Raw genomic sequence first — 23,030 nt, 5'->3', positions numbered from 1 at the left:
AAACTGTAACTTCTTTAGCGGTCTAACTTCTCTGGCATATTATCTGTCTTTTTGGCCAATTTCTAAGATTTTCCAGCGACCCTCTGGAGCCTGGCAGAGGCTACCTCTCTACCGTCAGAAAGCCGTTGCCGATGTCAGGATGGTGCTGGCCTCTAGAAGGGTTGACCTGCTCACTCATCATTGCTTGACGTCTGCACAGGCCGTTAATTCTTTTGATTTCTTTTTCTAAGAAACAAACACAATCTGACAGGTTTAGATTCAGTTGATCTATTCAATCCATTGAACTGCCACTAGTAATAATTATCTGATTATTAGTCAGTTGACCTCATAGTCTCCCAAGACGTTATTTTTCCCATTAATATTGTTTTCATGTTGAATGCAGCAACTTAAAAAGTCTATAGTCTAAGAGCATCAATACATCACAAGTTGCAATCTGGTCTCTAGTCAACCGTGGAAAAGGTGGAATCTCTTCGGGGCTGTAGGAGCTCCCCGCCGTCCGGGTCGACTATGGCACTCGGGAGTAGTTTGGTGCACAGTGGGGTGATGGCAGATTAAGAAAAGGCGAACAAGGGGTCGAGGTCAACAAAGGTCATGCATCTGACCCATTACAAACATATTCGAGAGTGTTTCTGGACGTTTTCGGCAACTTTATTGCATTAAAGAGATTACATGGTGACTTTTAACACTAGTTTTAGACTTGGATGGAGTTACATTGCATCAATATGTATGAAACGGTTTTAGACTCCATATGAATATATGATTGCCAATGGTTTTCTATTGACTAGGAGTACCAACGTTTTACAATTAAACCTTACAAATACGTTACAACAAAAACATTTCAATTCAATCCCTGCTGTTTTGCATTTAGACGGGGAACAGACAGAGCTCAATTTGTTTTTCATCTATTCAGGAGGTGTGCAATTAACACTTCAGGAAACTTCAACGTTAGGTGATTAACCGCAATTGACAGTCAATGAAGATAACATGAACACCGGGAATACAGATGTAGCGACGAAGGAAGAGAGCAATCAATAACAATAACAACATACGACGTGGCGAAACGCACGGAGCCATGGTAATATTCATCCAGACCGCCTTTAATACCATGCTGAAATATACAACCATAACTGACCAAGAATACAGAGTATTTTTGTATTCATGATATCGTAATGTGTTAACAATGTACACTAAAGGTTACTGCAATAGTGCAACAACCCAAAATTTGGTAAGTTTACATCATATGAAAACCGTTATGAGCATATCTAAGACTTTATAGAGTACCAAACACACTATACATATAATAAGTAATGCCCCAGTAATATGAGCCTGTGTCGAACCAGCCAGTCTTTTAAAGAACCTTCCATGAGCAGTGGTAATGGAAGTGGCATGTTGAGTATTCAGGATTGGTAGCGTGCAACCGGCCGTATCGTTAGAGATCACGGACTGACTGTCAGAGAGAATGGGTTGCATAATTCAAATTTCACGTGTCACGCCTTGGTAACATAACATGGAATCGCCTGATTGAGAGAGGTAGACAATCTCTTCTTGACTATGACGTTGTTACGTCTAAGCGAAAGTTTCTACACGTAGGTACACTCATGCAAAACAAAAATCCATTCAAAGAACTGGCATTTCTTCCCTGACTTGCTGCCAACTAGATGTAATATAAATAATGATACCAACTTTGGTGTTTTAAGTCATTCCACGAGTTGTTTGCTGTACATGGATCTATGCAGTGAATATGTATGATATGATGGTATTCAAGTGCAATTAACGTGAACACGATTTATTTTCATAATGTTTTAAGCATCATTAGCATCAGTTAAAGTTCAATGAGATGTCATGTAGTTGATCAGGGCATGAAATAGAAAAGGCTCAAAACAAGAAGATGACGTCGTTGCACTGGTTCTATTTTCAGTTGACGCATGCGTATCGTAGCATGCCAGTTGGTTGGTCCAATGGCTTCAGCCTCCCCATTTGAACGACTTTGCCAGTCAGTCGAGATATACATCAGTAAGAAGGTGCTACAGCAGGTAACATCTACCTCCTATAGCTCTCCTTACACAGGTGTTTAAGATGGGTGACGACTTTGCCTTCTCCCTGACACCGGAGATCGAGAATGCTTCTCTCTCCTCCAGGGAAATGGTGGACGATGTTGACATGGACATGCTCATGGAGCTGTGGCATTGGCTGCAGCGAGTGGAGAAGAATCAGTCCATACCGGGGGACAACTTTGACGGTTTCCCCATGGAGGGAGGAAAAGACGTTGTTTACCCCACGGCTAAGGCAGCGCTCGGGGTGGTGTACTCCCTCATCATTATGGTATGTGGGGTCGGTAATACTCTACTCCTTCTGGTACTCTTTAAGTACAAGAAGACCCGAAACACAGCGAACTTGCTCATCGCCAACCTCGCCCTGTCGGACCTGATCGTCGCTGTCTGCTGCATCCCATTCGACGTGGACTATTACGTGGTGCGGCCGCGGGTCTGGGTGCACGGCGACGCCGCCTGCGCCGTCGTCAACTTCGTCAAGACCGTGTCGATGTACGTGTCGACCAACGCACTGCTCGTCATTGCACTGGACAGGTTTGTTTGCTTTATTAGATCGCCATTATGTATTCATATACTCTCATTACTGTTACGGTCCCATTTCCAAAGCGGGGCCCGGCCGGGCTGTTTCCTCAAACGAAAAATGCATGTCAAGAAAATACAAAACATATGGTTAGGAGTAATTTTTTAAGTTTTGTGTCTTTTGTTGTCTTTTATATCATATCTTTCGTTCCCACAGTCTGCCCGACCGGGTTCCGTTTTGGAAATGGGACCGTAGCAGAAGCAACTTCCGTATGTGTTTTTTAACGGGTTTCTCAATGCAAGGCCACATTTGACCACTTCATTTGACCATTGCTGCGAATTGTACCTTAACACTGCTTCAGCAGATGTTCTGGAGTCTTCCTACGTGCAATTAATGACGACCCAAAATACATTGAACTGTCCATCGTAGCTTAAAGCAAACATCGTGCGCTTACTGGGAATAAAATGATATACAGTAATGTGTCGTTCTTTTATGCAAATTGAAATATCCCAAAGGCAGAAGTACAGTGGGTCGTCTAAATCAGTGTACGTCCTGAATACATAATTGCCTGTCCCATCGCTGCTTGTCTCTCATCTGACTTCGGGGCCATTTCAATACATGAATCTCCTTGTTAATGTTCTGCTAAAAATGCATCATTTGACTTATGCACATCATCATTATATAGTATACACCTTACCACATCTATGGACGGCATGTTACAAATAACAAGTGACTACCTCACCGATAATATTTTCAAAGAATCTACATAACTCAAAGGATCAGTTACACTGGTCTATTACTTATCTTGATTCCATTAGATAGATAGATTCACAGCTACCTTTTTGCATTACCTAAGATTTTGTTGGAGACGTCCGGATGACATGGTCATTGCACCTCCTCATTTTGTTGCTCTAATTGACGTCATAGGAACATAAAAGTAAGCCTATTATATGTACACGCCATCACTTGCATCAAAAGCAATGTCCACCAACTTACTGCCCGGGCTTGCAACACCTGGGTTAACTAAATGGCCACTTGAGTATTGGGAAAGATCATGGCTAAAAGCGTATTGAGAGTACGGTGGATTTCCTGTCCTTGTACCCCTTTCCATTAGAGGCTGCGGCCATGCTTCGACCGCTGATTGGCAAAAGAGTTGACAGATCGTTCGACGAGTTTCACAGATAACTTACAATTAACTAAAAAGTTTTTGGTGTTTTCTTGTCATACTTTTACATCTTGCACCACAATTCCATTATGAAATCAAGATTCACACCATTTCAATCGTGGTCACCGTACAGTAGCTCAACGTCTAGAAGAAGGACGGGGCCTTATCAATTATGCCATCAGCTGTGATCCAGCAGTAACTAACTACGGAGAAAGGCGCCTTCTGCGTTAGCAGGATAATCCAAGGAAGTAGCCAGAGGTGCAAAGAAATCGTTTTTATCGACCAAACGTTGGCACGTATGTGATAGGTTGATCCTTACAAATGAGGGGCTTTGCTGCTGTCTATAATGCTACATAACTGATGGAAGATGTAACAGTCTGTCACTTAGGATTTGCATATAAGCCCTGACAGGTTGATTCCTCCGAAATGTGTGAAGTACAGTCAAACCTGTCCAAGGCGACCACCCGGCGGACCGATGAAAATCGGTCGCGTTGGACAGGTGTTCGCCTTGGGCAGGCCGCTTAATGCTTACGCCTATGGGGAAAATTTTCGCGACCGAGAAATAGTGGTCGCCGTGGCCAGGTGGTCGCCGTGGCCAGGTTTGACTGTATCGTATTCTCTGAATGAAGTGTACTTAGTTTCTCGTTTTCGTTTTAATCGTCTTTGGAATCCCTTTCCATGCTTTTACATGCTCGAAACCGTTAATATGTGTAAAAAGTCAATTCAATGTTTGTACATGGCACAATTGTCATCCCCTTAATCCCACGAATCCTGTACCGTCTATTCTAACACGCAATCAGCCAGTGCAAATAGCAACGACTTTGATGACGTATAGTGAACATTAACCCTAACCCTTCGATCGACAATTTCTGTGGCAAACTGTAATTTAGAACAAACCGTGTCGTAGCTGATGTTGACCTCATCATCAGCATCTTCTAAAATCTGATTGAGAGGGACCATAAAGCCTTCCCCAAGGTCAAATAAGGTTAAGGTATGGGTGCGCTGAATGAAATCACCGGAGTTCACCGCCAAATAATATATTTAAGAAATCGGGCGTTCCCGGCCATTACCTCGAATTGGATAGCGATCAGTTTGAAGCCCATTCACCGATGGGTATGTTCAGATCGTGCCATGAATTTGCCTGAAGTCAATATGAAGTTTGCCTTGGAGGTCATTAAGGCCAGATTTATCTTGATAAATCCGAAAATTGCTTTCACAATAAATGAGAGAAACATTGAGAAAGATCCTTCATTCAATTGAAATTCACTGCTGCCAGGTCTGCTTGCTGTGCTTAGCCTGGGTGCCATCCGATTACCATCGGGGATGCTTCACTCGCTACCCTAGAATTTATTTTCAGGGCAGCTACTGTAGCAGCACCGCCTGTAGTACTTGGCTGGCACACAGATTATACTGTGCTTCAAAAGCGTATCAAACTCCGGCCAGTGGTTTGCTCGTCTGCGTGCAAGCACATGATAAACTACCACTTAAACGAGTATAAATTGTCATCTTCTGGTGCATAAAAAAATCCTCCTGGTTATCACTGAATTACATTTTGGCCATAAATGGAATAAACAATGCGTATCATTTCTTATATCAACATTACCAAAAAGTAAAAGAGAAAAAATAATTTGAAGATTATTAATCAGAGTCTGAGGTAGATAATTAGTGTGAAAAATGCTGTGTAAGCGAACATTTGGAACTTTTATGGATGTTTTATGATAGTATCTATTACTGTCATAGTATTATATAACCTGATGACGTTCACCAATGAGAAGGCTTCATTTGGCATAACCACCGGACGTTGTTGTCCACTTCGCTCACTCGGTTGTTGATTCGGTGATCATAGGAACCTTATATGCCTTATGACACACCGCATGTAACCTCATGCTGTGTCAGTAAACTTATATTCTATTACAATGTCAACGACCCACTTGGAGATAATGGGTACGTAAAACATGGCATACAACAGTCCCAGCAGACTGATTAGCTTCAGATAAAAATACCTCGAATGAATACAGTGCTAGTCTCTACCAGACTAACCGCGTCGGCTATAGAGAGAACATTTGCCGGGGACTTTGGCCATGGAGGATAATATTCCCATCCAGGGTTGCAATATTTGACCCTATCTCCATAGCCGACGTCTCCCTTCATACAGATGACTCTATTTGGCCATTTTCTACTATTTTCCCAGCGACCCGTGGAGACTGGTAGAGTCTATACAGTGCAGACACAGAACTTGATTGTCTGTAACGAGGAGATCCAAGAGTAGATTAGGTTAACGGTGATTACACTCCCAGTTCAACAACCTGGAATCCAGAGCTGTAGGGAGTAGAGCGACTCAACATCGGCATACGTTGTACTTCAGGCAGGTTCATGAACGTCCGTGTTCACTGAGGTGGCGTGCGTGGTTCCCCGCTTACTGTCTCTCCCTCTGGACTCTGGACCTAAAGGTCGGGAGTTCGAATCCTGCCACGATATGCAAGCTATGGGAAGGACAGGAAGCCCTCCTTTTTTTCATCCAACGTATCAGTATAAGCTACCTTTTTATATCAAGTATCATAAGTTTGCTTACATGATAAGTTGAAGATTAGGTATTCTTAGTGAGGAAAGTCGGATCAGAGCTCAGAAACAAACAAGTGTGGTATGACATTTCAAGATTTGTAAATACGTTTTAACGTGTAGTATTGGGTATTTAAAATACCGGGCACCGCAGTTTCGGGCAAGAGGCCGATGTCATACATGCAGGACATGATTCTTCATTCCTGTACTGTAATGACAGGTAAGAATAAGGTTACGGATCGATACTCATTCGCGAATAACGGCTGACGAAATCCTGTCGAGTCAAGGATGCATTTATTGTTGGCGTTGTGCCACGGGAAATCAGTAACCGAGATATACGAAAGAAATAAAGAGATCAGGACCTGGGAGCATAGAATTACTACTTAAATACGGATGAAATGTGGTACGTTATCAACGTTCTGGAAAATAACTCATGAAAGGTCGAGGCTGAATGTGTAAGATTATGGGAGTATTGCAAACATTTCCCAAACTCCTGGTGGGTTGAATGCTGGCATCATCGTTACCGGTGTCGATCTTGCGAATTTTGCCCCTAGTGGCACTGGTAGATCATATATATAGAGAGAGAGGCTGAAGCCCATTGAAGGAGGATAAGCTGCAAATTCCACGTTTGCGGAAAGCCTCGCCGCGCTCATCGACACGTTATTAAACCTGTCAACGGGAAACTCACGGGTTGATCCTCAGTTTTAGCCTTTGGTTATTTGAGAAACCTTGACCGACGTCAGTCCAGCCAGTAAAATACACCAAGATCTCAATAGAGAGCACTATTAACTTCTAGAACGTCGAAATGTCCAAGCCAATAAGAAGATGTCAAGTGGCACGGTGATTATTCTTCCCAAAGCCGTTATCACTGCCAGACACATTGGCTAACACTTGCCCTTCATGAGCCGCTTGTCACTTTGAAATGAAGTAACATCCCTGCTTCGTGAGGGAGATAGGGCTTAATCGATCGCTGAAAGCCCTGCTACCTTGCGGCTTATTGTAATGTACGCATTCACCTTCAGTTATTCATCTATTTTACTGACCATGCAGGCTTACGGAATGGTCTCTGGGCCAAGTAAAGAAACCCCTGAAGGATTCAACAAATACTACCTTCATTTCGCAAGGTAAAAGTTACTGAAGGGACTGGATAGTTTTAGGAAACGGTGAGACGTTTCAGGTAGCACTAACAGCAAGATTTGCAGTACAGCATGTATTTAACCAAAAGCTATGGATTTTCGTATTCATTTACATATTAATTCATAGTTTTTAGTTAAACACCCATTCGACTACAGATCTTGCTCTTAGTCACTGACAAATTGTAGTGAATGTGACTGTTTACAGAATCTATTCAGTTGCTTGAGTGATTGTTACATTGCGTTCTTATTACCTATATGTTTAACCTTCATCGAAGCACCATCTTCAGTAGTTTTATTATCATATTTTCTGATCCGATAGTTGACTATTATTTTTCCAGCTAGTCGAAATGTTTTAGTAATCCTGCTATTTTCGTGTTGCACATTTACTTTTTCAAACCTACGGATGTAGAAAGGTCTTATTACCTCCATGAAAGTGGAAGTTACATTTTATGCAGAGTTTGAGTGTGTCTTTTCGTTCGTCAACAAGATAACTCAAGGTTTACTGGATGGATAGGTTTCATATTTGGCATGTTGGGAAAAAATGGAAATGTAGTTTCAACATACATGGCATTTAACTCAATATCAAGCATTCCAGAACTCACACTTACAAATCTCGCTGTGAGACCAAATTGAATGCTTACAGCTGTTTCCTCCATATCTCATACATTGATGAAAGATGCAGTAATCTGTAACAGGTCCAACCATCACATTTCAGACATGCTCTAGTATCATAATGATATAATACCACAATATAAAAAGGATCTAAATGGATTAAAATGAAATAAAAAGGATCTCTTTCTCTTATCTCCACCGGTACCCTGCTGGACCAATGTTGGCCCCTGGCAGCAATATGAGTCGGCAAGTTCCGGAGTTCCGCGGAGCCTTGGGGGAGGGGCGGATGTCATGGATGGATGTCCATAAAAATAAGTCGCTGTGGCCTAAATGAGAAAAAAAGGGGACATCGACAGATATAAATAATGCAAATGAGGATCTAATTTGGAGAATCAAAGTATTATATCATAGACGATAAATGATTACAACAGCTCTAAATATTTCTAGTTATTTATTCTATTAATTGAAAATATCCCTGCTGATCATGAGCTGCACAGTACCAAGCCCACGTCTATTTAGTCCAGGATCAGATCCTTAGAAGATCGAGGTCTAGAAAAGGAGAAACGTTTCCTATGACACTGAACTAAATAAAGGGTGTATTGCGAGACCGAATTTTCGTGCTAGACTTATTATGTATTGTCCTTTTAGAACTCTCCTTTGCTTTGAACATGCAGCTTTTGTTCAGGCGAATGCTGAGGGGTGTTGCCATATGTCAGCAAGTCATTAAAACCACTCGCTTTTGTTCTTTTGATTTGTTTACCTCAATTTGTCCCAAGACAAGACATTTATCACAAAAAATAGAATAAACATTTTATGTGTATGAAAAGCGCCTGATGCAAATTCCAATTTCTTATTCGGAAAAGTGGCCAATTCACAGCCATGCATCTTTGACTTAATTATATGCGTACATGGGATTCATTCGTCATTTCGTTGTTCTATACCTGGATTTGCTTGTTAATGGAAACCACAGGCGGTCACTTTCAGTTTTAATACTTTTGGCGAACCATCAAAGTTTTCTTCTGAAACACTTGAGGGTAGGCAACTTACGAAGCACGACTTGCTCGCATAAAAGCACTTAGTTTTCAGAAAGACATGCCCACAGTAAGAACGTCCATTAGGACACTGCTATTAGCACCTACGTTTTGTGGTTTGGGGATGGTCGTATAATCTAGTACGGATGGGATGACTCAATATTATTTAGTTCGTGGCCAAAAGATTGCCGCAGTGCTCAGTCTTAAAACCGCCGGTGAGTATGTTGTCAGACAAGTGAAGAAGGCACGCTGCCAAGAGAGGGTTACATTTTGGTTACCAGACAGTTTTCTCTGGTAGAGCATGTCAGCTACAGAACGATTAATGTTACATTCCCCATGACAGAGCTGCATGGGAATGGGAACAACGCTGAGAAGGAAAGGATCATGCATAAGAAAGTACAGTATTAAAATGATTTGAACATTATCAGTATGTAAAGTGTGGAACAGGGCATGTAGGCCTAGATGCATGTAGGGCAGTATCAGAGTATAATCTGCTCGTTTTTCTTTTCCTTTTGGTAACTTCTCCAACAAAGTTATGTTTGGAGCAGCTTGTGGTTGGTTGGTTGGTTGGTTGGTTGGTTGGTTGGTTGGTTGGTTGGTTGGTTGGTTGGTTGGTTGGTTGGTTGCATTAATTGGTTGGTTGGTTGGTTGGTTGGTTGGGTGGGTGGGTGCCTTTGTGGAAAACATAAAACATAACAAAGGAAACTGTACAGGAAACTGACTGGACTTACACGACTAGGTCCTTATCAACATTCGGTTATAAACCAATGTAAGAATCGAAAAGTAAGCCTAGTAGCAAAGTACGATTTATTGCATTGCTTTCCCCTATCATGCCCAATACGTTTTGACACGGCCGTTTAACTCTTAACAAGGTCAGGAAAGCAGTAAAATAGTCCATAGACTGATTGAGGCATGTAACAAATTGCTTTCCTAATGCACAACTATCGCTGGATCTATCCGGCGGAAACTCCCTACCTTGTTTTTGATTACCCGTCCTTGCCTCCAAGGACACATTCCTTACAAAGACTCAATAGGGGTCGATAGAAAGGGACAAATTCATCCGTACTCGTGATTTTATGACAGTTTGGACAAAAAGACATTCATGAAGAGTAACCGTCTTTCAATTACCTTATGTTATACCTGCCTCCGGGTTGGCTTAGTCTGTCACAGCTAGTCCCTGAGCTTCTTTTAGGGCTGCACCTGAGCTAAATGGCTAAACGCGCGTGTATATAGTGCAAGGAATACAAGTACGTACATCCCCACTGCTGCTACAGCCTGTGGGTGAAGATAGCAATGTTGATAAGTGTAAGACAGTTACGTGCTTGTCTGACTCGTGTACACTGTAATAAGATTAAAAAGACGCCCCAAACACACTGAGGGTTCACGTGTCTTACTTGGTTGAATATAATTCTCTGACACGCATGAGAACAGATAAGAGTGTCCCACTTACATGCTCTTGATGAGCAGACATCGGCCGGATAGTCAGGCTAAGTTCCACAAATTGCAAACCGAGTTGCCTTGGGCAGTTTACATGATTGGGTGTATCTACTTCTAACTGGCCAAAACGAAATTTTATCACAATCAGCGTTGAACCTATTTTCCGAGCAATGGGTGGTGGCAAAGCAGCAGAATTATAAGATCCTTTTTAAGTGAAGGTTTTTTTTCATTGAAGGTCATGGTCACATACGAACTCTTTTACAGAATGAAAAACAGTTGAAGTCGTCCCATGACAAAAATAGCGACGACCTGAGGACACGCTACATGAGTACTGCAAGTCAAACTTTCTTGCAGCATGCAACAGTGCTGTTAGCGCCAGCATTGTAGTCACCTCTATCTAGAAAATTTAATACAACCTGTCGCGGACAAAATCACGTTGTGCAAGTTGATATAAGCAGCATGTAGTGGCCAAAATTGACTCCCCGCAATTGCACCCGTGCTAACCCAATCCAATACATCATCATTTCGTGTGAATAGGCTTTGTTCACCTAATCACACCCAATAGTTGTAAACCTGTCGACCCAACGTCATTCTTGTAAAACACCTCACGCTTTACGTCGCAATTTATGAGATCATCCACCAGAAAGAGCTGAGAGAAAAGAGCCTTGCTAAATGCCACATAAAAGCGTAACATGCGTGTAATTAGTTCGCTTTCTCAGCGTATGATGGCGATATGTCACAAGGAAATGGATATGTGTGCGTGTGTGTGTGTGAGATAGAGAGAGAGAGATGAATTTTGAAGGTAAATGGCACCTTTATCGACCCCCTGTTGAAATTCCATTCCACATCGACGGTACAATTTTTATGGTCTATCGCCCACAGCGGCAGTTTTCTTAAAAGGGTTGTAATATTCATGTCCGCGCCCTTACTCGCCAAGCCCACACCCTCCTGGCAATGAATTACGTATGCCGAGTATCTTTTGTCTTCCAAGTAAGCACACGGGCGTCATGCTTTATCCCTTTTTCATACATTAACATATTCCTCAACGTAATTCAGGGCATAACGGACCAACAAAAACGTTGATGAAGTATCTTAATGCTTACACAAAAACAGTTACTCAAGCTACTTAAAATGTTGACTGGTTCAAACTTTTATCCAGTTGCTTGAGTAACGTTTTTTGGCGCATCTTATAACCTGGATGTGTAACCTTCATCGACGTACTTGAATGCTTAACACGACGTATACGTGTATCCGAAGATGAATTCCACGAGGTTTCAGATTAAATTGACTTGAACACTAACCATAAAGCCGTACGTGCCATAATTTTAACTATAATTGCAATATAAAACTGATACCTGTAATTTCAGCAAATGTCTTTTTCAACGAGCTGCCGAAACATCAAGATGAAAAGAGAGATTACTTATCTGCAGAGTTGTAACAAATGATGAAGTAGTTTAATCCCAGCTCGCTAATCTAATACGTTAATAAACTGGTCTGGTGAACACCCAATGGAATAACAGCGTATTCCCAACGAATCATCGAATATCTCTTCTTATTACATCGCCCGGCCATCGCAATTTAACACACCGGCGCCAGCAGTCATTGCGTACGTAAGTACGTAAAGAGTGTGAAAAATGTGAGACTCACACAGTCTGCTTCCTCTCTCCCATAACTCTTGACCAGTTTGATTAGAGTCACTTAACATTCTACACACCGCATTGCGGACTTATCAATGCATCACAATTCTAAAGCGGCCCAGGGTGGTCCAGTGTGTGAGACAAAAATCACATTAGAAGTCGCCACATGTATTCAATGTTGACTCATTCAGAAAAAAAGTAGAGGAGAATTCTTAAAGGCTATTGTTTGTACATTTTTTTGTTGTACATTTTGAGAAAAGGTGCGTTGCTAGCATCTGTGCATTCTTTATTCATCGTCAAAGCAATGGTAGCAAAACAAAATCAATGATGTAAAAATGTACATACTGTATACAACGATTGTGGAATTGATCTTCAAGCCGTCTCAAACATTGGATCTTAATCTACAAAGAATCTCCTATTAAGATCCATTGAAAGGGATCCTCCTGGGAGCATGGTGGTGTTACCGACATTGACAGTTACTTTATATTCCGAACATTTATCTCCGCTCTCTGTGGAATAAATGCGCATCCATCATACAAGCCGGGCAATGCTGCAGCTAGCTACGTTCCACTCTAGCTCCCCTTAAGCTTTCAGTTGAGGGGCAAATTGCGTTGGAAGCAGTCACTGACGAAAGGTAGTTGGTGCTACCTGAAACGTATGAAACGTCCAAAATCTATCCAGTTGCTTGAGTAACTGTTACCTTGCATTTCTCATACATTGAATTATATTTTACAAGGAACTTACCAATATGATTTGGGGAATGGATTTTTCTGGGATCATGGTGGTGTTACCGTCAGCAGTGTCAGCGTTGTGGTGATAGAGAGAAAATCATTGACAGTGAAACTTTATATCCCAAACATTCGTCTCAGCACTCTATGGAACTTATGTACATCGACCACACAAGCAGGATAATACTCCAGCTACACCTACGTTCCACTCTGGCTCCTTTCTTTGAAGGACAAATGGGGTTGACAAGTCTCTGACGAAAGGCAGTGGATGCTACCTGAAACGTTGCTTGAGTAACTGTTACTTTGCGTTTCTCAAACATTGGATCATATTTTACAAGGAGCTGGCAAATCTGACTTGGTCAAAGGGGTTCTCCTGGAACATGATAGTATTACGAACAGCAGCGCCAGCGTTGTGGTGATAGAAAGGAAATCGAACTTTTCTCATTTCATTGACAGTTACTTTATATTTCGAACATTTATCTCCGCTCTCTATAGAACGTATGTGCATCGAGTAAAAATGGATAATACTTCACATGGATAATACTTCACATGTGAAGAGTTTAATGTCATGCGTTCAGCCTTTCAATTTCATGTGGATTATCGTCAAAGCCACTACGGCAATGGATCATGCAAACAGTTTACCCTTCCTTCATAACTTCATTCCTCCTATCCTTCAGTGATTCACTTTCCGAACCCTCCAGCTGCAGCAACACCTCAGTTCCATTCGAGCTTCCTCTCTTTGAAGGGCAAATTGTGTTGACAGGAAACCTTAGCAGGAACATAATTGGATAAGCGCCTCGCAAAGGTCCTGCCTTCGTGGCTCTCATTTCATTTTCTTTCTCTAAAAGTCACCTATGTCAGCGGAAGTACGCACATGAAACTCTCGAAAGGCCAGACTCCATTGAAGTGAACGAAACACATTCTATTTAGGATTACCGAACACCTCACACTCAGTCCGTGTAACCTGTGCTGACGGCGATAACAAGGTTTCACGCAGACTCAACAGGTACTAACCATGGATGAGCTGGTCTCAGAGGAGGTTAATGATAAAGTTCAGTATTTTTCGTCCAAACTTCCCCCAGGACGTATGCAGCCCACAAAAGGTTACATGGGTCTCGGATAAGTTACAACCTTTCAGGGTGTTTTGCACGAGCTAATGCATCAGGTTCAGCGTGGGGTTATAAGGTGTCAGAGAGGATCACTTCATTCCCTCACAGCCATAGGTTCGCAGAGGATAATCACCGGCTCAGGCCTAGGGGGTAGGGATTACTATAACGATCGAATAGAAATGATGTTTTGAACCACGCATCTTTCAAAGAGAATTGTTTTTTTCATTTTTCTACTTGAATACTCACCATTCAAAACAATAGGTCGTGCCCTTATGCTAGAAATGTCGGAACAGAGCCGTTGAAGTTTTGGTTTATAAACTTTATTCGCAGTTTTTACACATTCAAGTTGAATTGATAGCGGATATTACAAATGGTAAGTCACAATAAGCCTCTATAAAGGTATGTCATCAAAACGGGAGGGTCTCAGAAGATGAGACAATTCTTACCAACAAATCAGGTCATGCCAAACGTGATTCAAATGTCTCCGTACTATCTCGCGACTTTAACAGAGACTATTGTAAATTAACAATTCATCTTGTAAACCGCAATCTTCATGTCACAAACTTTCTGGTGCCAATTACCCACTCATCTGACGTGAAAGACTTTCTGACGTCAGTAGGTAATGCAATTTTCACACAATTAGACATTGAACTAATATCATATGTACGTAGACGGTGTAGACAGGACCACTTGAGACTCTTCGTATTCTCAAAGATAACACAAGCCATACGAGTATCTCATGAAATCAAGAATCAGCTTTACGGCATCAGTGATGGAGAAAGGCGAGAATTTCTATTGATACCTTTAAACATATCTATATCATTATTACCAGTAGGATGCCTTCCTTTGATTACAATTCATTGTGACTGCTAGCCTCTACTTTCCAATTGCCTAATCACGTTCAATAGCAGACCTAACGCTTATTACATGGACGTGGGCAGTATTTCACTGCAGCATGATACAATGACGTCATTGCCATTGATTGAAAACCACTTTCGTATTCAAGGATCCATTCTCTTTCTGAAGTTTGCTACAGATGTGCCGACGCAAAGTTTCAAGACTAACTTTCGAAGCGGCAGTTCGCTGACCTCTATCCAGGAAACTCAGATGATTCAGTGTAGTTACGATTCTGATTTGCTTTGAAAGTTTGGCAGTTTGCCGCTGAGTCTCCAGCCGCGAGGAACAGAAACTAGTTTCACGGCACGGTGGATCTGCGTGTGAGGATGTCAAAGAACAATCTGAGATTTGTCAAAAAAAGTTCTTGGAAGTAACAAGTAGAACACGATTCTTCTAAAGATTAAGAAGTGCGTAAGTGAGTAAGCTTAGACTGCCTAACCAAGTTGATTTGATCCTCTGAAAGTAACTCAAAGCCTTTTTACTTTAAGATACACCTCCACGTGCTCTATTCTGTTGCCGCCATCTCAGAATCCCGTCCAGTAAAGTGCTTCTTTCAGTCATTTCAATGCCATATGAAATCTAGAGACGGTTGCAGTAATTCGATAAAAGGGATCCAAAGTGAACTTCTGAATTTCTTGGCCCTCAAACACCCGAAGCCCGGCACTCCAGAATTGCAGAGGTCGAGATCAGCTAACCTTGGAGACCTTTCCGAAATATTTGTCCCTGCTGCCACCTTTCTGTCAGCATGCTTTAGTGAATTTGTGCGATACCTTTTGTCGGGAATGGAGTCTGAGTGTTCGATAAAATGCATGGTCAGAGAAGAAACGAACGCCTTGATGCAGCTGAAAGAGATGTCTATTGGGTTGACGCCAGACAGATAAGTGTACCTTCAAGTTACATCTTGGATATAACACTCGTGGACGAAAGAGAAGTTTAAGGATTTTCTACTGCGTTTGAAAACATCTCCTTTTATATCATGTCCATGTGGCTAGACTTTGTTTCCAGTTGTCCTTTGTTCCATGCACATTTCGACTTTATACCCCAATGCTTATCAACTTTATCCCGGGCCTATAACCCCGACCGCCACCGCCATTCAATCTGCGAAGCATTTCCACTGCGTTATGCATTACTTGTAAATCTAGCCTGACACGGCACCTTTCTAAATAAGATTACACAATTCAAGAGACTGGAGCAAAGTTGAGGTGGCTGAGCTGCAAGTTTAGCTTTGTGTTTTCATTTTCACAACTTGATGTGTAAAACTTTCGACTCTTGTCTCAGTTGCTATGGGCGTTATCACATTGGTTAACTTCAAGTAAGCTTGCTGAATCTTACAATGTACAGACAAAGTATAAAGTGTAGTTGCAATTGATGCATGCTTAGAATTTTATTTTTTATCCCGATCCTTTTCTATCATGCCTTAGTGACTGAAATTATGCTGAGACTTCCAAGCTGGCCCAAGAATATATCAGTGCCTTGATCTCAAAACAAACCATCATGCCCAATACGATGAAGTTTTTACCAGGTGAGCATACACACAGAAGTACGTTTGATATGACACGTAGACAGGCAATCGTAGGCAGCCGAATACTATATTTCGTTCAGACAACATCATATTTAGATGTAAATGGATGCATTAGGCACAGTGTTGACTACTTTGAAGTTGAAGTGAGATATAGTACCATCTACCATCAACTTTCAAAGGTTTTCAAAGTCTGACTATTGTAATTGTGTTGCCAGTCACGTAGGAAAGTCTGATTCTAGAGGGGATAACACCCTAATACGTATGCTTCAGTCATATTTGCGCCGGTACCCGTAAGGGCTGTAGCCCCGACGACACAAATTTGTCCCGGTGGACTGCCGGACACCGGAAGGGTACCTCTAGGTGTTCTCACGATTAGCTCACGGCGGTTATTTGATACCGGGCCCCGGGTTGATTAAATCCGAGTTGTTCCGGGGCCCGGCCGTGCTCCAAAATAGCCCGGCAGCCACAGGGTGTCCCACGGGGCCACGTAGAGGTAACGCTCATAAGTGCACAAAAACAGCCCCTAAACTACCCGTTGTTGGGGCCCTTTTTCCAATTGTGACCGTATATACGCAGCATTAGTCAATATCAAATTGAGCAGGGAATGAATGCAGTACATGCACATCTCTGAAGCTGTAACTGGACAAATCACCTTCCAGCTAAAGGATTTCGTCCAAATTATAAAATTCAAGACGTGTCTCTTCCAGTGGGCCTATTCGTATGTTTGAAATTGAATTCACTATTGAACTGAAGAATGAGACTAGAATCGTTGGGAAGATCATTTACAGGTCGTGACTGATCTGTAACATCTCCAATGTAGTCTGTCATTATTAGATTGTCTTCAGGAACTTCTTATATGGATAGGTTAACCTTTAGAACCGAGACAGCTACACTAGCTGCCCAAATCATGTTGATTGGGCATACTTTATTGACACTGCGAAAAGTTTGTAAGGTTGCGAGTTTGAAAGGTTACGTAATGAATCAGTCGCTGGAAAAGTTGTGCGTCTGGACGATTGTGCGTCATGTATAATGTATAAAGTTCAAATGTCTTTGTAAACAGCTACTGATAATCGTATTCTTTTATCGCGAGGTCAAGTTTTTCTTTTGTCGAATACCCCTGCCTTTTATCACAGGAATTGAGTGATAACAAACTTTCGCAGTGTCTTGCGTACTTTCTCACTTGCTTCGTTGCTTGTTCCTTTATTTCTTTTATTGTTTATTTGTTAAATAATAAATAGATAACAATGAAATATGAATAAGAGAGCAAGGGAAGCTCAATGTAATGACCTCCCTTTATCAACTGATAAGAATTTAAACAAATGAATTAAACAAAAGGAACAAGTTTGGATCATAATAGACATGAAACGATACAGTGATGATAATGCTGTACAATGAACAATTTGCCATAACTCGGGTAATCATGCATGAATATGAGTTAAATGGGGATTTTCGAGTAATTCTAGAGAGGATAAAAATCGAAAGAATGCATACCTAACATGCTCAACATTACCTGCATTAATCGATCCGTATGTGCGATCTGAATTCCATGCAGAACATCCTATTCTCCTTTACAGCGTAGCTTATTCAGAATCACGTTGCCGTACATGTGCCGTAAGTACGTGTAAATATTCATCAATGCTGGTAAGCATGGTAAAGAGCTTTCAGCAGAACCACTCCTTTAGTGATTACCAGTGTGCCGATTACAAGTAAGGTCCATCAACAAAGGTCCTTTCAAACATGCACTCTCCAAAGACGGATGAAAGGGATTATAAATCAGTTTCCACCGTTTCTGTCTGTAATCTCTTTATCCGATGTAAGCCATGGAAGGCGGGAGAAAAGGGCGCGCGCTGCATCTTTGTCACCATGCATGACCAACTGCGCTTTTACTCAAAGGTTATTCTAGTAAGTCTGAAAGATGGTGACCTTGGGAGTAAAACCCTTCCACAACTTCTTCGGAAACTTTCAAGGTAACGAAAGCTGCAATGATGGACTTCCTTAATGCATTCGGGGAAGCTGAAAATTGCACACATAATGTTACCGTGGTTAGTTACCCGTGACGAGTTTAGCGTGTTGATAAATGTGTTATATAACGTACGTACGTAATCCATGATGCCCAGTTGAAAAACTCAGAGAGGTCGTTGGACAGAACCACTAGGCGTAGTGTATTCAACTTTGTAAGCACATTCATCTCCATCTAATACCATAATGATAAAGTTTATCGTTCACCCCTTACTCATTCAAACATCAAAATAATGTTTTAAAGGCAGCGCATTCAAGTTAAAAGAATTGTATTAGGTTCACTACAGTGATGAAGACTAAAATAAAGTAACCACAGAAAAACAAGTTAGGCCTTTATCGTTAAACATTTGACCTTTGATAAAAGAGCGCGCCCCATAGTTGTATACATGGCCTCCGTTGATCAGAATTGACCCTGGTAAGATCCATGGTTATATAAGGCATGGCAAAATACATATCTGTATTTGTTTCAAATCAAATGATATGAAATTAAACCATTAAATTGTTCGACTTGATTAAGCACGATAATAAGGGGATTTAGATAGCTACATTTGCAGCTGTGTAAATCGTTGACGACCCCATGAAGTCGACCGAGGTTCACGTACGCTTTTGAACTTTCGTTTTTAATGAGCGTCTAAGCTGGCTGCACCTGGGATACGCACGACAACCTGCAGTTCTCGCGATGCAGTTAGAGGGCACTGCTAGTGCGTTTCTGTTGAGGATCAGTGCGTTTTTGTTGTTGTTTAATATTTATTTATCTATCTATTGTTGTTTAATAGACATCAACTGACTACGTATATATTTACAGACATTTAGACTAATCTTTTATTCACGTGTTTAGACTGACGCTCTTCTTAGTGGACTATGTTGCTACATTATAGGTCCTATTACTTAAAATCAGTGTCAACCACTTCTTTGAAAATGGACTGTTATGTAACAAATTGAATTTTGCTTGCCATAGATGTGATCTAATTCCAATGACAAATGAAATGTTGCCAGTGTTGATTTCCAGTTTGCCGAATTTTATAATCGCCACAGAGACATCTCGCATTGGTCGAGATGACACCGGCTGGACAACTTTTTAAAGATTCAATTTGAGCTCACAAACTCGTCGGGAGAGATTCTTTGACGTACCAGTGACGCACCAGTGACGTACCAGTGACGCACCAGTGACGTACCCTTACACCTAAGTACACTTAAGTGGTGCACGCGGCCGCTCTGCAACCTAAAATTTGACAGATCGCTCAGCGGATTTCATAGAAGAAAAACACTCTTTGTGTGTTGAGTGGTCCTTTCAGTCATACTCTTACATTTCTAACTTAATGATGTTCTAATTTCTACATCAAGTAACACGAATCCAATTTAGCAGCGAGATCGCAGCGCGATCGCCGTCAAATGGAATTAGGGCCTTAACACCCACATTCTTCTTCACCACAGATACATCGTCCTGTATCACCCCGATAGACGCATGGGGTCGGTGCTGTCCATGCTGGCGGTGGGTCTGGTCTGGGGCGTGTCTCTACTCGTCTCCGTCCCCACAGCCCTGTACTCGGTCACCATCTCGGCTGTGGGAGGTAGGCACATATCTACATATTGACATATTACACATCATCAAAGTGCCATTATGTACGTAAGGGCAATGTAGAAAGTATTTTTCCTGTCATTCATCCATGTCATTTCTCCACATGGTGAGTTTAAGTAACCCTATACCATTGCAAAATAATATCAAGAGAGGGATATTGCAACATGGGAGGTATGCACATATTGCACATCATAAATACATGAAGGTCATCGTGAATAATGATAACTCTGCATCAGGTTGGTAAGTCAGTTGAAAATAAAGTACTTGAGGCGTGGTTTTCATCAAAGATGGGACCCCCGGCTTTGTGTCCCATCCAAGAGAATGTACCTAACCGATGCTAGGTACTCATTATCACCTGAGTAGAGTGATGAAATAGGTTACATGTGTCTTTCCAAGTGGGACAATATTGGTGCCTGCTACGGATTCAAAGCAATAACCTTTAAGTTAATATTCAAAGTCAACAACTCTAACCTCAAGACCACCTTGTCACGTTATGTACAGGTGATGGAGCGATCTGTGTGCAGATGTGGCCGATCCGGCAGTACCGGGCCTCCCGAGCCTACTTCCTTTTCACCATCGTAGGGGAGTTCGCACTGCCAGTCCTCGTCATGGGGGTGTGCTGCGTACTGGTGGTTCGTAAGGTACGTAGGTTTGGATGTGGTCAATACTTCTATTGGCCAGGTGCTACGTATACGCAGTATGTTTGATCTTAGTTAGGTTAAGGCACTGCGTTTTAGGGGCATCGGGTAACAGCTACAAGATTTCATGGAATAACTTTCTTTTATAATAAGCCACTTGTTTACACATGGTCATGTTATATCTTTTCTTAACAACTTTCAACAGTATTGTAATGCACTCTGTGATAGCCAGTTTCAGTGTAGAAAAAAAAAGACTGAAATGTTCATTCCAAGTCGGTACTAGCCAAGCAACCTCTCCAATTGCCATTGATAAGTTGCGGTGTTTCCTTGAATTTGAACAATACACGTGTGTCGGTGGAACGCTATCTGGTTTACGTATATTGATATTTTGAATCTGTATCCCAGGTTTGGCGAAGAATTCTTCCCGGGCAGCGGACGGACGCCCAGCGGCGCCTGCTGGCCCGGTCTCGGCGTAAGGTCGTCCAACTCGCTGTCAAGTTCTTCATGTTCGTTGTGTGCTGGGGGCCGTACCACGGCGTCATCGTCGCCCGGGACTTCTTTCCCTCCAGCTCCATCGCCACCGGTGCCCCGGGGACCTTCAACGTGTTCTACATCGTGGAGGCGGTGGCCATGAGCAACAGCGTGATCAACACCCTGGTGTACGTGGGGTTCAACACGAGCGTCATGGCGCACCTGGGCGAGCTCATCTGCCTCAGGTCCGACCGGAACGCCCGCCGTGCCGTCGTCACGCTGCAGAGTTACAGAGCGACTGTCAACGAGGACCGAGTCAGCAACGGGACAGCCCACAACGGCACTCGCAGAGTACAGACTCTGTAGTTTTTCAAGCTTTGCCAAGAAGGTTGTTTTAGGTGCCGCTAACGCTTGTCAAAACGTATGTGAGTGGACAGTATAACTTGAGAAGCTGCAGAGTTACAGAGTGACTGTCAACGAGGACAGAGCCAGCAACGGGATGGCCCAAAACGGAACTCGCAGAGTACAGACTATGTAGTTTTTTCCTTCTTATTACCTTCGCCGAGAAGCGTGTCTTTGTGTGTGCCAACGGACAGTATTTATACATGGCAAGTCTACTACTGGACAGTATAACTTTAATTTAGGTATTTAGGGGTCGGGAAAACGAGTTTGATAATGGGCCCCCTGGCAGCTTTTTAAGATACTGCAGCGGAATGTCTGGTTTTGACATCTCGAGTTTTGGACATGCTGTGGTCGCGAATTACACGGTAGATAGCTCTTGTTTTTTTTTCTTCTTTCTTTTTCTCGACCTCATCTGAATAGTATGGGCAGCTTCAAGCACATGAAGACAAGATACAAGCACTTTCCTTGTTGAAGAAATACTAAAATCTCTTCACATGATATACTTTTCATATAATATAACGCAATATTAAATGTGCCAGGAACACTTTACGTTTGTCCTGATCACGAAAAAAAAAAATTAAAGTCTCTATGATCCTTTTCAGCTAACGCAGTATTGAATGTGTCAAGAACGCTTTACATTTGTACTGATCATAAAAAAATGGCAAGAATACTGATATCAGTCGCTTTCTTTTTGAAATTCAAATGTAAATATCTTGCTTATTACATACAGCAGAACATAAGGTTATCGGCGGTCGATTGATCTAAATACTTGTAACTGATCTTGGTTACATGTTCCGTATATATCGACCTGTTTGTTTCTAGCAATCAGTACTTTTATGTCGTCCTTTCTCCTGCCTGCTGATACATGTTTGTGAACAGGTCAGGTTAATCGTATGTATTCATTCTGTATCAAAACATATATGTGTTAAGGCGTTTGACCTGATGTGTACGTGTGGTATGTTAGTATTTTGCTCAAAAGTTATGTAAACATAGTGGTCAATATGACCTGATAAGTCTTTATACACACGTACCTAAAATGTGCCGAATGTGACATGAGTTATACATGATGTAAAATGATACTCTTTAAATGTGGTCTATTCCTACAGTTCTGTGATCTATAAACCCAAGGCAAGAGGCTAGTATTGTATATTGAATTATCTGACTTCTGGGGCGATATACAGCGATGAAAAATATGTCTATATCAACAACACAAGAATATTGTATGGTGATCTGTATGTAAAGACAACTTACCTTATCGCTCTTTCTCATGTAAAGTTGAAGGGCTGGTTTCTGTGTATTCGTCTTAATATACTCTAGAAATTGTAACATATTTTCAGTATTGCTTTCATACTGTACCAATTGGAGGTGAAATAAAATTAATATCAGTTGAATGAACACCTTGAGCAATACATTGTGTACAGACTCTATCATCATATGCCTTTGAAATGCTATTGTCAGAGAAATTATGTCTTGTTTGTGACCTTGGTATGGCTGATGAACCATGTCTCTTAACAATA

The 23,030-nt window shown here is 41.8% G+C and overlaps 1 protein-coding gene across 1 annotated transcript; it reads left to right on the top strand.

The window, feature by feature from the left end:
- Window positions 1-2,005: 2,005 nt before the first annotated feature.
- On the top strand, window positions 2,006-22,793 carry LOC136440631 (prokineticin receptor 2-like). The gene is made up of 4 exons (XM_066436705.1): window positions 2,006-2,585; window positions 19,858-19,994; window positions 20,504-20,643; window positions 21,046-22,793. Exons 1-4 carry the CDS (start codon window positions 2,077-2,079, stop codon window positions 21,475-21,477), a joined length of 1,218 nt encoding a protein of 405 aa, XP_066292802.1. The 5' UTR covers window positions 2,006-2,076; the 3' UTR covers window positions 21,478-22,793.
- Window positions 22,794-23,030: the final 237 nt, after the last annotated feature.

Source organism: Branchiostoma lanceolatum, chromosome 8 (genome assembly GCF_035083965.1).
Source record: "Branchiostoma lanceolatum isolate klBraLanc5 chromosome 8, klBraLanc5.hap2, whole genome shotgun sequence".
Taxonomy (NCBI): Eukaryota; Metazoa; Chordata; class Leptocardii; order Amphioxiformes; family Branchiostomatidae; genus Branchiostoma; species Branchiostoma lanceolatum.
The sequence above is the reverse complement of the archived record's forward strand: the minus strand, read 5'-3'. Positions and strand labels throughout refer to the sequence as shown.